The sequence below is a fragment of the Loxodonta africana genome, chromosome 27 (genome assembly GCF_030014295.1).
Source record: "Loxodonta africana isolate mLoxAfr1 chromosome 27, mLoxAfr1.hap2, whole genome shotgun sequence".
Lineage (NCBI taxonomy): Eukaryota > Metazoa > Chordata > Mammalia > Proboscidea > Elephantidae > Loxodonta > Loxodonta africana.
This window is the reverse complement of record NC_087368.1, coordinates 36,874,944-36,892,671: the sequence shown is the minus strand read 5'-3', so window position 1 is coordinate 36,892,671 and position 17,728 is coordinate 36,874,944. Positions and strand designations below refer to the sequence as shown.

Sequence of the window (17,728 nt, the reverse complement as noted above, 5' to 3'; positions counted from 1 at the left end):
AAGCATTGCTAGTAACAGCAAAAAGAAGAGGAAACAAGGTAAATCATCTACTATCAGAGAACAGGTTAAGTAAACTGTGGTCTACCTATTCGATGGACTACTACACATTCATTGAAAACAATACTGACCCTATTTACAGATACATAAAGATTTCTATGGTAAACTGTTCAGTGAAAAGAGCAAGTACGTTGTTGTCAGCTGCCTCAAGTCAGACCCCGGCTTGTGGTAACCCCACATGTTACAGGGTATAACTACTCCATAGCGCTTTCCTGGCTATAATTTTTATGTAAGCAGATTGCGAGGCCTCTTCTTTTGCAGAGCCACTGGGTAGGCTGAAACCGCCAACCTTTTGATTAACAGCCGATCGCAAACCGCTTGAGGCACCCAGACTCCTAAGAGCAAGCATATGATTACATTACTGAAAAAATATAAAAATACTTATATAGCAAACATTAATCACAGAGTCACAGAATTAGAACTAATTTCCTTCTATCCACTTCTACGGGTTTCATAAATTTTACAATAAACATTACTTAACGAAGACATCACAAGTCCTTTCTTTAAAAATAAACAAATCAAAAACTTCAAGTTATTTCCCACTCTAACAGGAATATACAGGAGGCTATCTCTTCACACAACAAGCAGGAGATGTGCGTACCAGGAGTTCATCCATGCTAGTCTGACATTTCTCAAGGTTTATCCGTTTGATTGCCACTTTCTCCTTCTTAGGAATACAATACGCTGCTTGGACCACGGCAGTTGCTCCACTCCCTAAAAATAAATACACAGATAGATAAATAAATGGATAGAAAGGTTAAAATATGACATTTCTACTTCCGACAATATTTAAACATAAGAGGAATCTTGCTCTTGCTCCTATACTGAACAACAGATGCAGAGAAACACCCTACAGGGTAGGATGTCAGTAAGAGAAAAAGCCTTGACCATTTCATAGACTTGCCAATAAATACCAATACAAAAAAAACCCAAAGCGTCAGGGTTCTGGTTCCAGGACGATGGCACAGGCTGGCACTTCCCTGCTCCTCCCCTCTAAGTACAAGTGAATACCCTAGAAATAATTCCACAGACAATCATAAAAGGACTCTGAAAGACAGAGAAAAGACGGCAGGCTGACTAGGGCCCTCAGGGCTTGAGGAACAGCACCGCAGGGAGGGCGTGGCTTTCCTTCCATCTCCTGTACATCCTGGACTGGGCACCAGGAAGCACCAACAGGCATAGACAACGACAACAAATAAGGAAAAGCCTGCTGTCTCTAGTCAAAGCCTGAGGAAGCGGTCTCTTAGTGGAGACCTCCTAAGGAGATACAACCCCCAATACCCACCCAGGACAGCAGGGAGCCCAATCTACCACGGCATCAAGCATCAGTGGGATCTCCAGCCCACAACTCACACAGCAGGCCAGATCCACCACAATGGCAGTGAGGTCCCTGTCACACGCCTGGGACAACGCGGAGCTGATCTGCCCTAAGCAGCAGCAAAGCCTGGGCCCCACACCCAACAGTCCGCCCCAGTGGCACCCGTAAACATCAAGCAGAATCTCCAGCAGCGCCAAAAGAACACAGCAGAAGAAAACAGCGTTCTGAAACTAAAACGTCATAGGACTTACCATTTCACAAAGTAAACGAGGACCTACACATTAAACCTCGGTAGGGGACCCGTCGCTGCAAGTCAGCCCCGACTCACGGCGACCCCGTGTGTGTCAGGGTAGAACTGTGCCCCACAGGGTTTTCAGTGGCTGTTTTTCGGAAGCAGATCACCAGGCCTTTCTTCCAAGACACCTCTGGGTGGACTGGAACCTCCAGCCCTTCAGTTAGCAGCCAGGCGCGTTAATGTCTCGTACCACCCAGGACTTCTGCTAAAACAGGGGATTCAAACAGGATCAAGGGACTCCTTCTAAAATAGGCATATGCATCGAGACCACAAAGTTCACTAGTGGTTACCAGGGGTGGGTGGAAGGGAGCGGGGAGGGAGGAAACAACACTTAGTAGACAGTGAATTTCTGTGAAGGGCGATGGGAAACCTGGGAACAGGTAAGGGTGACGGTGGAACAACATGACAAACACAATTAATAACCCAACTGTACATATGAAGAATTGCTGAAATAGCCAATGTTTCTGTTACATATATATTTACCATAATAAAAGAATCGAATATCCAAAATGTACACGATACAACTGAAAATTCACAAGTCACACCAAAAACCAGAAAAAACACAACTTCAACGAGAAAAGACAACCTATCAACACCGAGATGAAGCAGAAGCTGGAACTACCTAACAGAAGTTTTAAAGCAACCATCATAAAAATGCTTTGACAAACGATTACCAATTCTCTTGAAACAACAGAATATATCAGCAAAGAAATAAAAGTTATAAAAAACAAACCAATGGAAATTATATAACTGAAACATACAATTACTGAAATAAAAAGAAACTGCTGGATACGCTAAGTAGTGGAGTTAACAGAGGATAGAATCAGTGAAGTTGAGGACAAAGCAATACTTTACTCAATGTGAACAACAAAGATAAAATAGGCTGGAAAAAATGAGAGTCTCAGGAAGCCATAAGATGCAGCCATGACCAACGAGCAAAACCTGATCCCTAATACAACAGGGATGAACCCTGAAAACACACTAAGTGAGAGAAGCTACACACAGAAGGTCACATACTGCACAATTCCATTTATACGGAGTGTCCAAGCAGACAAACCCACAGAAAGTACACCAGTGGGTGCCAAAGGGCTGGGAGAAGGGGGATATAAGGAGTAACTGCTAAATGAGTATGGGATTTATTTTTGGGATGATAAAAACGTTCCGGAATTAGGTAGTGGGGATGGTTGCAAAACACTGTGATATACTAAAAACTACCAAATTGTGTATTTTAAAACAATGAATTTTATGTTACATGTATTTCATTTCAAATTCAAGGGTAAGGGAATACTACGAACAACTTCAGCTCATAATTCAACAATTTACAGAAAAAGAGAGATGAATTCTTCAAAAGTGACGAACTACTAAAACTCAGCCAAGATAAAATTGGTAACATAAATAGCCCTGCAACCATTAAAGAAACTGGATTTGTAATCTATGAGTTCCTGAAAAAATCCCCAGGCCCAGATGGTTTCCTGGAGAATTTTACCAAACATTTAAAGAAGCATTGACACCCATTTTATACAAAATTTTCCAGAAATAGAAGAGGAAAGAACACTTTCCAACTCATTATGTGAAATGAATATTACCTATACAAATATCAAAGATATCACAGGAAAACTGCAGACCAATATTTCTCATGGACTTAGACACAAAAAATCTTTAACAAAATATTAGCAGACTGAATCCAGCAAAAAATACACCACTACCAAGCAGAATTTATTCCAGGTATGTAAAGGCAGCTTTAGTATTAGGGAAAAAAAAAAAATATATATATATATATATATAATCTATCATATCAACAGGCTAAAGAAGAAAAATCAAATGATCCTATCAATGGACCCAGATAAAGCATCTGACAATACGCAGCACCATTCAACACCCAACAGCTAACATCACACTTCGTGGTGTAAGACTGAATGTTTTCCACTTAAGACTGGTAACAAGCCTAGTACGTCTACTCTCACCACTCTTAACCAATATAGTCCTGGAAGTCCTAGCCAGTGCAATAAAGCAAAAAATAGAAGTAAAAGACATGCAGATTGGAAAGGAAAAAATACAACTACTCCTATTTACAGTTATCTGTATGTACATATAAAATCTCCATGGAGTCTCAAAAAAAGAACTCCTAGAACTAATAAGCGAGTTGCAAGGTTGCAAGATACAAGATCAACACACAAAAATCAACTGCATTTCTACATTCTAACAAGAAACAAGTGGAAAACAAAATAACAATTACCATTTACAATTGCTCCGGCAAGGGGTGGGGGGGGGACAAAGAAAGAAATACTTAGGTACAAATCTAACAGAAACATGTACAGATTCTGTAAGCTGAAAATTACAAAATACTGATGAAAGAAAAAGAAGACCTAAATAATTGGATAGGCGTACCATGTTCATGGTTTAGAAGACTCTGGATAGTAAAGGTGTCAATACCCCCCTAACTAATGTACAGATTTAATGCAGAATCCTGGCAAAGTTTCTGTGAACATAGACAAACTCATTCTAAAATTTATATGGAAAGGGAAAGACCCAAAAAGAGCCAAAACAATTTTCATGACTAAAAATGTCCAAGGGTTCACTCTTCCTGACACGAAGGCTTACTATATTGCTTCAGTAATTAAGACAGTATGATACTGGCAGAGGGACAGACACACAGATGAAATACAGAACCCAGAAATGAGTTCACATAAATATGCTCAAATGATTTTTGACAAAGGTGCAAGAGCAATCCAAGGAAGGAGGGATAGCCTTTACAACAGCTGGTGCTGAAGCGATTAAGAAATCCACCGGCAAAAATTAACCTCAACCTAAACCTCACGCCCTGCACAAACAGATCACAAACTTAAACGTAAAGCATAAAACTAAAACTTTTCCAAAAAAGCACAGAAGAAAATCCTTGAGACCTAGGGCTAGTCAAAGAGTTCTTAGACACGACACAAAAAGCAAGATCTCTAATAGAAAAAACTGATAAACTGGACCTTATCAAACTAAAAATGTCTGCTTTGCAAAAGACCCTATAAAGAGGATGAACATCTGACAGAACTGTATCTAGGATATGCTAAAAAAATAAACTAAAACTCTCAAAACTAATCATTTTATAAAAAGTCCTCCAACTACAAAATGGGCAAAAGACATGACATTTCACCTAAGAGGACATGAAAAAATGCTCAACAACATTAATCATTAGAGAAATGCAAATTAAAGCTACAAGGAGATATCTCCACACACCTATCAGGGTGGATAAAAACTTTTTAAAATGTGACAAAACCAAATGACGGCAAGGATGTGGTGAAGCTGGGTCACTCAGAATTACCTACCGGGGGAATGTAAAATGGTACAGCCACAGTGGAAAAGTCTGGCTATTTCTTTTCAAATTAAAAATGGACTTAACCTTAAAACCCAGCAACTGCACTCTTGGGTATTTATCCCAGAGAAATGAAAATTTACGTTCATACAGAAACTTGTACATGAATGCTTACAGGAGCTTTATTCCAGAGAGCCAAGAACAGCAAACTAAATCACCTGGAACAGGAGAATGGTCAAACAACGTATAGTACACACCTGTACCGTGGAACACTACAGCAACAAAAAGAACTATGATGCACTCAGTAACTTGGATGAACCTCAAGGGCATTTTGCTGAGTGAAAAACGCCAGTCTCAAAGTTATATACTTTATGATTGCATTTACATAACACTTTTCAAATAATAAAATTATAGAATGGAAAACAGAGTAGTGGTTGCCAGGGGTTAGGGATATGGGGAGCGGGGGTAGTTGTGGCTATAAAGGAGTGGCCCGTGGAGCCTTGTGATGATGGGACAGTTCTGTATCTTGGGTTTGGTGGTAGTTAACAAGGCAATGCATTATAAAACTACACAGAACTATACACACATACAAATGAACGCATGTATAACTGATAAAATCTGAGGTCTGTGGGTTGTTTAGAAAAAAACCTGCCTAGGCCTCAATCCATCCTCTACCCTTAATAAAATAATCTTCACACACCACTCCTCAGCTCACTAAACCACAGCAGCTACCTGATACTGTACTCCCTGAGGACAACTGAACAAGTGAACTGATTTCCCAGACGCGGTGAAGTTGAAGACAAAGGAATACTTTACTTGGTCTCGTATACCATTCACCCAGCTTTCTACATACCTTGCCTTCCTTTCAAAGCCCACTCAAAACTCACCTAACCTCAGGTAGCTCCATGGGAACCAGACTTAGACGCAGCCTTCAGCTCCACCACTTACTTATCAGCAGGGTGAGTTTCTGTTTCCGGACTATGTGCCTGAATCACAGCTGTGCTCAAAAAATGGTTGCTATCAGGAAGCGGATAAATGGACCCAGGGAACCCAGGGTAGAAAGGGAGAGAGTGCTGTCACATTGTGGGGACTGCAACCAATGTCACAAAACGTGTATAAAAGTTTTGAATGAGAAACTAACCTGAGCTGTAAACTTTCACCTAAAAAAATTTAAAAAACCATTGCTGTTGAGTTGATTCCGACTCATAGTGACCCTACAGGACAGGGTAGAACTGCCCCATAGGGTTTCCAAGGAGCGGCTGGTGGATTCAGTCTGCTGACCTTTTGGTTTGCAGCCGTAGCTCCTAACTTTCACCTAAAGGACAATAAAATTTTTTTTTAAAGTTGCTATTGTCAATTTACTTACCCTTTATCTTATTGTTAAACACTTAAACTGTTAAAAAAACATTTCCGTGTCTCCTCAAATACTTGGCATAGGGTAGGTCTTAATTTGATTCTAAATACTTGTGTCTTTATCCCCACCAGCTTCCCGCCTCTACTCACTCATTAAAACTGTAGCTTCTTCAACACTTTAATTATTAGGTATGACTTTAGTTCTCCTGTACAAATAGGCAGCCTTGGATAGAGATGAAGTGTAAGCACTAAAAAAGGAAAAATGTGCAAATTCTGTCCCCCTTCCTCTTCGTTCTCTCATCCTCTTCCCAAATAAAAAGGGATTTCACCAAAATGTTGTTTTAAGAGGGTATGAGAAAAGAAACAGAGCTGTAAGTACTGCCATACCAACTACACGAAGAGAAAGCAGCTCTAACCCGATGTGTCATGTAAAACCTAACAGGCTTTCAGTATTCTGGACGAAATGCTACCTAGACTCTCCCACAGAGAGGAGTCACTTAGGAGAAGAGACTTTACTAAGACCTTATAACTGAGCAGCCTATAAAATCAGCTATTGAGATAAATGAGCTAATCAGCTTATCTAAGAGCAGCACAAGGGAACCCGTGAGAGCCAGAACTCCAGGGACTGACTTGTTGGTCCAAGTCTGGCAAGTTTTCCCGCTTTGACAGGGTGCAGTCTTATCCCTTTTTATTGCTCTCTATTAGTGAAAAATATTTTAGTTTTCCTTCTCTGACAGGTTTCCGCTTTACATGGGTTTCAGCTTTCACAGGTTTTACTGTACATGACAGTCTAGCACTGGAGCTTTGAAACTTAAATTTCTAAGAGAAAAATTTTGTAGCGACCTTATAGGACAGAGTAGAACTGCCCCATAGGGTTTCCAAGAAATGGCTGGTGGATATGAACTGCCCACCTTTTGGTTAGCAGCTGAGCTCTTAACCAACTGCACTACCAGGGCTAGGATAGTTATTATTAATTCCTTTAAAAAAAAAACTACAGTTGAGTCAACTTCAACACATGGCAGCCCCAAGTGTTTCAGTGTTCCACACCGTTGTCATGGCTGTGACCTTTCAGAAGCAGAAAGCCAGGCCTTTTTTCCAAGGCACCTCTGGGTGGATTCAACCGCCAACGTTTCAGTTAGCAGCCCAGCAGCGCTTAACTGTCTGCATCACCCAGGGACTCCTTTTAACTCCTAGTCATTACTAAACACAGAATCAAATTTCAATAATCATGAAACACCAGGCCTAGGTATTTACCAATCTAAAATAACTTTCTTCCACTCAAAGATTCATTTATTTAACAAATTTCCCTAGGAGCATGATATTAAGTTCTGGTGTGATTTAACAAACGGACGAAAAGACAAATTGCTAACATGTCCCACACCTGAAGATAAAAAGAGACTGGCAGGCTCCAATTCTTCGATGGTAACAATTTCATTAATCTTCATATGAACTTCCCAAAACAAATGTCAAAATATTTTCCAGGAATTGAAAAGTATTTTAAGGTTCCAACATGAAGGATTACGGTAATGTAGTAAAAACTCTCTAAAACCAAAACCAAACCCATTGCCGTTGAGTCGATTCTGACTCATAGCAACCTTATAGGACAGAGCAGAACTGCCCCATAAAGTTTCCAAGGAGCGCCTGGCGGATTCGAACCGCTGATCCTTTGATTGGCAGCCGTAGCACTTAACCACTACGCCACCAGGGTTTCCAAAAACTCTCTACTTTCTGAAAAATGTTGAATTGCAAATGTTGTAGTAAATGTATTTTTACAATAATAAAATACATATGCCAATAAAGATACATATTATCCTTATAAACAGTGTGAAATAAAATTATTTGAAATGGCAAAAAAAAAAAAAAAACTAATTCAACACCACTAATTCAGAATAGCCAATGATGCTCTTCCATCAGAAAAAAATTATAGAAAATAACAATAAATAATGTAATTAAGGCAGGAATGGATATCTTAAAATCTTACTTGAAATTATTTCACCTGTTCTCTAATATTTTCCAAAAATCTACTAACATAGAAGGGTTAGAGATACAAATGGAAACAATATTTCATCTCTCCTTTTTTAAAGCAAGTTCTTTAACGCTGTGTTTTTCAAACTACAAGTGAATTCACTGGGTTTCTATCATCATTTCCTGAAGTAAACAGAATCAAGCAGAAAACACTAATATGAACTGCACATACAAGGGCCAATGTTATTCTATAAAACTTTAACTTCAGTCTAAACACACGGGCATCTCTTGGGGATGGTTCAAACTGTGAAAGCTACTTCCTCGACGCCTCTACTAAGCATACGTTGTTGGCCTGTGTGAAGAACAATGAAAATTCTAGAACAATTTCCAACAAAATACCCTACCTCTGACCTGGACTATTTCACACTGTTGAAGGACCTGGAGGTACCAGCCCCCCCACCAGCACTTCCTCCACCCTTCTGTCCTCTTCCAGTTAGTCCCTCAACTGCAGCTAAGTGTACACCACACAGCAGGACGGCGTAACAGACTTAAGCACACGCCTTCTCCCGAAATGCTTCAAACTGGCTAACTCTTTACCTCTTGGTACAAAAAAGGAGCTGGCCAAAGGCACTGGGGAACTAAAAAAAAAATTTCAGTCTCTATCAGACCCAGAAATTAAAAAAAAAAAGAGTAAAAAAATGGGTATTATTCCTAGCCATGAGGAAAATAAGTAAATGAATCAAATCAACTGAAGAGAATTTCCTCCAAAATTTGGCTGGCCATCACCATGTTGTTGCTGTGTGCCCTCGAGTCGACTCCAACCCATGGCCATCCTGTAGGACAGAGCAGAACTGCCCCATAGGGTTTACTAGGCTGAAATCTTCACGGAAGTAGATCACCAGGTCTTTTCTCCTGCAGAGCAGCTGGCGGGTTCGAACCAAGGACCATTCGGTTAGCAGCCAAGCATTTAACCACTGTGCCGCCAGCGTTCCTTAGCCATCACCGTAACAGATACGTATTCTAAAGATTATGTTTTTAATTATTCTTTAGTAAGGTTTTACATAGAAAGGAGCTAGCTCAGACTGTTCAGACAGGTGACTAAAGGCATTGTCACCTGAACCATGGAAAATACAGGAATTTACGATTTTGTAAACTCTTTTCCAAATAAGGGCTCTTGTCAGAGTCATGTTGAACACTGGCTCCTAGAATTGGAGACACAGCTGTAAGAAAAGTCACCATCCTAAGAATCATGCTATTTTCTCCATATGGAGATGGAAATAAAGGTGCACTGTCATATGCTCGGGGCAGTTACTCAAGCAGCCTGGTGGTTCTGCAATGAATCACCCAATCGCTCTTCCGTTCCAGCGGATGGTAACACCATCCTTCCAGATGCTCCGGCCAAAAATCATGGAACCATGTTGGCTGCCCTTCCTCTCCCACCTAATCCAGCACAAATCCTCTAACTTCACAACATGCCACCTCCACAATCTGACCACCCTCAGCACCTCCACTACTCTCCCCTGGGCAGCCTTTCCTGCCCCTATGGTACCTTACAAACCTACTCTTCACGTAATACCCAAGACATCCTTTCATAAGATAAGTCAGATCACATCACTCCTCTGCTCAAAACCCTGCCATGACTTTCAGTCTTACTCAAAAGCAAAAGCCAAGTTCCTGCAATGACTTACACAGCTTCATGCAATCTGGACCATTTGTCCCTACCACCACCACTTGTCTGACCTCTTCGCCTAGTCCTCTTGCCTGGGCACTCTGCTGCAGCCAGCCTCAAGCCCTTTCTGTTCCTTACCCACCTCGGCATGCTTCTACTTCAGTGCTGGGGGCAAACTTCCTGCAGACAACCACCCCCATCCACTTCTTCACCTCCTCCATTCAGGTCTTTCTTCGAATGTCACCTTCTTAGTTATTTTGCTTGAGCAATTTAAAACTGCAACCTACCTCCGTTCCACGAAGGCAGGGATATGTTTTTCTGCTATATCCCCAGCATCCAGTGTATGGCACATAACAGGAGTTCAGTGAATATTTGTTGAACAGATTAATCAATCAAAAAGTGGAATGCACTTTGAAGGAAATAAAATACTCACCTGGGGCAGAAGAAACACAAAAATAGCCCACTCTCCACTGGCATTATCTCCCTATTACCAGGGCGACCATCAGTGCTCAGCGAGTACTGACTCGGTGTGCCAAGTATCATGCTGGGCACTTTCTTTGCTGACATTTGCTTTCACCTTTCCTCACAATAATCCCATGAGTTAGGTATTATTACCCCTAGCTTACAAATAAGCAAAGGTAAGCATGAGGTCACACAGCTAGTAGGAGGCAGAGTAGGGCCTAGAAACCAGAAAATGATGTTTGAACACCATGCTCTCAATTGGCAAGCAAAATCCTTCATCAGATTAAAGCTAATATTTATTAACTGATCACTATGTGTCCAGTTAAATTATTCACCTGAATAATTTATTCATCTTATTTTACTTAATTCACCTAAAAAACGAAACCAGTGTCTTTATGAGTTGCCTTTCCGACATAAAATTCCCATTTCTTTAACAAGAGAATCCTCATCAATTGTGTCTGAAGAAACAACGCACTCAGCCACAAATCACCTCCCAGCCTCCTTTGCAAATGCCCAAATTACACAATTCTGGCCAGTAAAATGGAAATGGAACTCACTGAGTAAGGCTTCCAGGAGAGAATGCCCTTTGAAAGGGAGCAACCTCAGCTGTCACGTACTTTCTGTCCTGTTGCCATATTCTTCCTGCCTGGAACACAAGCATGAGGCTAGAGGGGGAATCATTACCTTGGCAGAATAAGTGTAAGGCAATCCATGTCAGAGAGCGAAAAATGAGGAACCAAGCTCCTGGGGGCACCTAGGCTGACACCTCCAGTCTTCTTGTTACATAAGGGGAAAAGCATTTCACTGCCCCTATTATTCCTGTTTTCCATTACATGCAGACAAATGCAATCCCTCTGACACAACCCCGTTACCTCCATGGACAACTGCTCCTTTGCCATGAGACCCTAGGAGGCTGTGTCAGAGGGACTGCATTTCACTGCATCTAACCCTGGCCTCACTGAAGATGTGGCCTTAGTGGAGTCTCCCAGTGAAGGGGAAATCCATTAACTAAACCTCACTACTGACAGAACACGAAGTCTCTCCGGCTCAGAGGGCTAGGGGAAACCACTACTCAGACATGAAGATGCGTGGCTCATGAACAACTGATGAAAATGTACAAGCAGGGAGTGAGCAGAGAGTAAAACCAGTGGGTTGCCTTCACCAAATGTCAAAGCTAGGCAAGTCATACCCCACTAAATACAAAAATTTTTTATGGATTTTTTTTAAAAATTTTATTGTAAGTGAAAGTTCACAGCGCAAATTAGTTTCTCATTCAAAAACTTAGACACAAATTGTTTTGTGACACCGGCTGCACTCTCCACAATGTGTCAGCTCTCTCCCCCTCTCCACCCCAGGCTCCTGTGTCCATTCACTGTCCAGTTTTCCTGTCCCTTCCTGCCTTCTCATCGTGGCTTATGGGCAGGTGTTGCCCATTTGGTCCCGTGTACTTGGCTGAACTAAGAATAAGAAGCACATTCCTCACGTGTGTTAATGTTTGTTTTATAGGCCTGCCTAATATTTGGCTGAAAGGTGGACTTTAGGAGCAGCTTCAGTTCTGGGCTTGCAGGGTGTCCGGGGCCAGAGTCTCAGGGCTTCCTCGAGTGTCTGTGAGACCAGTTAAGTCTGGTCTTTTTTGTGAATTTGAATTTTGTTCTACATTTTTCTCCCAGTCTGTCCAGAATCCTCTATTGTGATCCCTTGTCAAAGTAGTCGGTGGTTGCAGCTGGGCACCATCTAGTTCTTCTGGGCTTAAAAACAAATTTTAGTGAACAATTTTCTAATTCTAGTCTGAGATAAACAGTAAGTATTTACAGAGACTTTTCAAGATGAACAACAAAAACCAAATGGCAAAGCCCTTGCCAGTGTGGTTTCTCTCCCTGCTGTCACACTATGCTGTTGACAATACCACACATGGTGGGATCCTACACAGCTGTTTCTATGTCCACCATAAATCCCTAACTCCATCTAAACTTGAATACAACCTGGAAGTAAAGAAAGAAAGCTGCAGTGGTGTTCCAATATGCACTAAAATAGATTCAAGATATTTAACTTGTATAATATCATAACCACACAGTATTCCATATTTCATGGCAACACCAAAAATTGGGACCCATAAGGACAGTGGAAAGGAGAAAAGGAGAAAGGAAAAAAAAAAGACAGTAACGACTGCCACCTATGAAGCATTTAATATAAACTACTTTCCATAAACAATTACACTTAATCCACAAAACAGCCCCAATTACACAGCTACTATTACCCCATTTACAGATAAAAAGCTGACACTAAAACCAGTTACATAATTTGCCCAAGATCACATAGCTAGTAGGTAAGAGGTAAAGCCAGATCAGTCTAACCCCAAAGCAGAGATTGAACTGGTTCAAACCAGCTCCATTATGGCCAACAAAGCAAGACCAGAACAGACCAGAATTTGTGCCATTCCTGTGATCTGGAACAATAACCAGAACAGGAGAAATTCCAGGGGAAGCTCTGGAATGGAAGGCTCGGAAGAGGCTAGCGAGTCCTTTCAGGGGCCTGATGCGTGAGAGAGGTCTGCAGAGAGTGACGTTCAGAGCAGCGCAATCAGCCGCCATCTTTGAGCAGAGCACTGCGGCTTCAGCTCTGCTCAAGCTCTAACAGGCAGCATACGCTGCCCTTGTTTTCTAGGAGGGAGATTAGGTCTCCAACAGGGCTTTGGCTCATAATTTTTCTCATTCTGGTTCACCCAAATTTTAAAAGTTCGGGTCTGTTCCAGTTTTGCTTCCCTGGCCATGACTGAACCAGGAAGAACCAGTCTGAAGCCCTGCCCCAAAGCCCCTACTCTTAACACATGGCACAACACCTGTTTAGAAATTCCAATGCAAATAACGGCTAGAAAGAAGCTCAAAAACACTGAGGAGATGAAAGATTAATGGAGAAAATAATAACAGCTTTTAAAAATAATCATACTTAAAAAGAACTTTACATCTTGCCAATGCCTGCTTAAGGTCATAGGATTCTTTTAAAGAAAATCCTTTGAATTAATGTGTCACTAAGAAGGGATTTTTCTTTCTCCTGGCTCTTTACCAGAAATATGGAGAACAAAACAGAATGTGAAAAATAACCAATCCCACAAATAATACGGTGCTAAATAGCATATGGGAAAACATTAGAGTTCCAATAAATGTGTATGGTGTGATGGCGAGGGAAGCACCATTACACTGATTTCCCTAGAATACAATCCTTCAAAAACAGAACATTTAGATCATCTCCTAAATCCTTTTTTCTGGGCTCCAGTAATATGTTTCTCGAAAAATTGAGTGTACCTGAAGAAATCACAAGGATTCATTTTGAAATCTATAGATTATTACAAAATGTGTGTTCCAAACATTTTGATATGGAAACAAAGTTAGAACACCCTGCTTTATTGAGCCTTGCTATTTGCGTTAGGCTGTAGTTCAAAGAACAACTTTTTTTTTTTTTTTTAATGACAGCGTAGAGTGAGAGAAACGGTATGAGGACTAGAGTAGAAGATGGAACTTTTAGGAACTAATGAATGAGAGAACATTAAAAAATTATAGACTATCACAACTGGTCTCTATTCACCTGGAAGAACAGAGGAAGGACAGTCAAGAACAGGAGGAGGACATGGAATGTGTGGCTAATTGCCTCCATGAAAAACTGCCTCCTTTGCCATGAGACCAGAAGAACTGGATGGAGCCTGACTACCACTACTGAAGATTTTGATCAAAGATTCCATAGAAGAATCCTGATCAAAAGGGGGAAGACGCAAAACAGAATTTCAAATTCTCAGGGACGCCACACTTCCCGGAGCCGTGGAGGCTGGATGAACCCCTGAAGCTACTGCCCTGAGATAATCTTTAAACCTTAAAACTGCAGTCTTCTCAAAACCAAACAATAGTTCAACTAGTGAAAAATGTCTGCCTTGAGCACTGTGCTCTTTTAAGAACTATCCATATGGGATCAAATGAACAAGAGCAATTCCAAAGATTAGACAGGAACTTGAGGGGGCAGTGAATTTATGTTAATGGGGAGGAACAACTCAGAAAGGGAGGATGAGAATGGTTACACAACTCGAAGAATGTAATCAGTGTCACTAAATGGTACAAGCAGAAACTGCTGACTGGTGTGTGTTTTGCTGTGTATAGTCTCATCAACAACAAAATAAATAAAATTATATAAAAAAATAATTTAAAAAATTACAAAATAGGATACACACAAGAGAACAACTCCTACTACATCCAGAAGGGTCATCTAAAAATTTCTGCTCCTATCAGATTTTTTTCATTGTAAGGATATGTCCCTTAATCTGTGGGATTATGACCACCACCTTCCAGTTTATATCCAAAAACCAATCAAATGCAGATGCAGGAGGAAGGATCCTGAGTTAGTCCACAGGAGAGTAAGACACCGGTATTAGGCGCTCTCTCTCCCATCTTCATCTACAAAATACGGTGGATCACCTTCGCACCATACACAAAACAACTCAAAATACATCAAGAGACCTGAATGTAAGAGCTAAAAGTGTACCGTTTCGACGAAAACACAGGAAAAAATTTTCATGCTCTTGAGTTAGGTAAGAATTTAAATTCAAAACCAACAGCAATAAGTTAAACTTCCATCAAAATTCAGAAGTTCTCCACTTCAGGATATAATTAAGAAGGTTCAGAATGACAGAAAAATTTGAAATAATTTATCTGACAAGGAATAACATACACATATCCAGAATAATATATAATACATATATAATATATAAAATGTGTGCGTATATGTGTGTGTAGACGTATACATACATACATTGTTAATAAAATTCTTATTACTCGACAAGCAACTCAATGGGCAACCCAGATGGGGAAAAGATTTGAAAAAACATTTCACCAAAGAAGATATACAAAAGGCTAATAAGCACTTGCAAAGACGCTCACCATCATCAGTCATCGGGGAAAAGGCGAATCGAGACCACGAGATACCACTGCACACCCACTAAACCAAAACCAAACCCACCGTCAGCAGAGTCAGTTCTGACTCACTGAGGCCCCAGGTGTTACACTGGAGTAGAAACGCTCCATAAGGTTTCCTTGGCTGTAATCTTGACAGAAGCGCATCGCCAAGCCTTTCTCCACGGCGCTGCCGGGTGGGTTCAAATTGCCAACCTGTGGTTAGTAGTCGATCCCAAACCGTCTGTGCCACTCAGGGACCTTCACACCCACTAGGATGGCTACAAGTAAAAAGACAGACAACACAGGCAAGAAAAAGAAATAAAAGGTACCCAAATCAGGAAGGAAAAAATAAAATTAGCCCGTTTCCACAGAGGACACGATCCTATATACAGAAAACCCAAAGATTCCACAAGCAAGCTACCAGAGCTAATAAATGAATTCCACGAAGCGCCGGACGGAGTACAAGGTCAATACACAGAAACCAATAAGGTTTCTACACATTGGCAATGAGCATTCTGAAAAGGAAATTAAGGAAACAATTCCACTCACAAAAGCATCCAAAATAATAAAATACCTAGGAATAAATTTAACCAAGAAAGTAAGGGAGTTGTATATTGAAAACTAGGTCATTAAAGAGACAGGAAAGTAAGAAAGGACAAAACCTAAATGAGACTTCATTAAAATTAAAAACTTTGGTTCATCAAATGACTGGATCAACAAAGTGAACAGACAACCTACAGACTGGGGGAAAATTGGGAGGAATCATTTATCTGGTAAAAGTTCAGTATCCAGAATATATAAATAACTCCTACGACTGAACAACAAAGACGACCCAATCAAAAAATGAGCAGAGGACTTGAACAGGCATTTCACCAAAGAAGAAAGATAAATGGCCAATAATCAAATGAGAAGATCCTCAACATCATGAACTATTACGGAAATGCATATCAAAACCAAAATGAGATACTACTTCACCACTATGACAAGAAAAAAACCTGCGAACAACGGGTGTTGGAGAGAATGTAGAGAAGCCAGCATCCTCACCCACCGCTCGCTGAGACTTTAAATGATACAGCCTCCGTGGAAAACTGTTCGGCAGGTCCTCAAAAAGCTAAATGTAGAATCACGAAGTTGTTGTTAGCTGCCATCGGGTCAATTTCGACTCAGGGTAACCCCATGTGTGCAGAGTAGAACTGTTCAATAGGGTTTTCAGAAGCAAATCACCAGGCCTATCTTCTGAGTCCCCTCTGGGCGAGTCGAACCACTAACTTTTCAGCCAGCATTTGCTCGATCCAGGCACTCCGCAGAACCATCATAAACCAAAAACCCTCTGCCTCGAGTCAATTCCCACTCATACTGACCCTACAGGACAGAGTAGAACTGCCCCACAGAGCTTCCAAAGAGCTCCTGGTGGTTTCAAACTGCCAATCTTTTGATAAGCAGCCGTAGCCCTCAACCACTGCACCACTAGCGTTTCCTAGAACCATCATATGACCCAGCAATTCCACTCCTAGGGACGCAGACACCTGTACACCCACGTTCACTGCACCACTATTCACAACAGCAAAAAGGTGCAAACCACCTAAATATCCATCAACAGGTGAACAGATAAACAAAATGTGGTAGATATAATGGAATACCACTCAGCCACAAAAAGAAATGAAGTCTTGACGCATGCTACAACATGGATGAACCCTGAAAACATGCTGAGTCAAATAAGCCAGCCACGGAAGAGCAGATATTGTATGGTCCTTACATGAAATGTCTAGACTAGGCCAACGTACACACAGCGATGTTTGGCTGCCAGGATGAAAGGGGCCGAGAAGGAGGGAGCCACTGCTTATGGAGCACCCAGCTTCTACCAAGGGTTATGGGGAGTCCTGGAAGGTAAGTGGTACCGGCTGCGTAACACGAGGGTCGTAATAAACGTCACTGAATCACATAATCAAGAAATGTTGAGATGGCAGTGTTGTTACACAGACACTTACCAAAAAAAACCACACAAATGTCAGCCAGGAGGTAGAGAAACAAGAGCTCCCGTACACTGCTAGTGGGGATGCAAAAGGGTCCAGTCACTTTGGAAAAGAGTTTGGCAGTTTCTTAAAAAGCTAAACATAAACTTATCATACAACCCAACAATCTGCTCCTTATACACCCAAGAAAAATGAAATACATATTCACACACAGATTTACACATGAATACTTATAGTAGCATTAATCCTAACAGCCAAAAAGGAGAAACAACCCAATGTCTGTTAAATGGTGTTGGCAATAAAAAGGAACGAAGTACTGACCATGCTACAGGGATGAACCTCGAAAAACATTACGCTAAATGAAAACAGCCAAACACAAAGGACCACATATTATA

The 17,728-nt window shown here is 41.0% G+C and overlaps 1 protein-coding gene across 5 annotated transcripts in view; it reads right to left on the bottom strand.

Annotated features, from left to right (window-relative positions):
- Nucleotides 1-17,728, bottom strand: part of OXSR1 (oxidative stress responsive kinase 1) — a 107,432-nt gene that overhangs the window by 86,970 nt on the left and 2,734 nt on the right. The window contains exons 1-2 of one of the 5 annotated variants that reach the window (XM_023554831.2): nt 1,627-1,872; nt 659-771 (exon numbers count right to left, since the gene is read on the bottom strand). The exons of 1 other annotated variant lie outside the window; for it this stretch is intronic. In XM_023554831.2, the coding sequence (XP_023410599.1) occupies nt 659-673 (15 nt within the window). In that variant the 5' untranslated portion in view covers nt 674-771; nt 1,627-1,872. 3 more of the 5 variants (XM_023554830.2, XM_064277493.1, XM_064277494.1) reach the window with 3 other exon arrangements.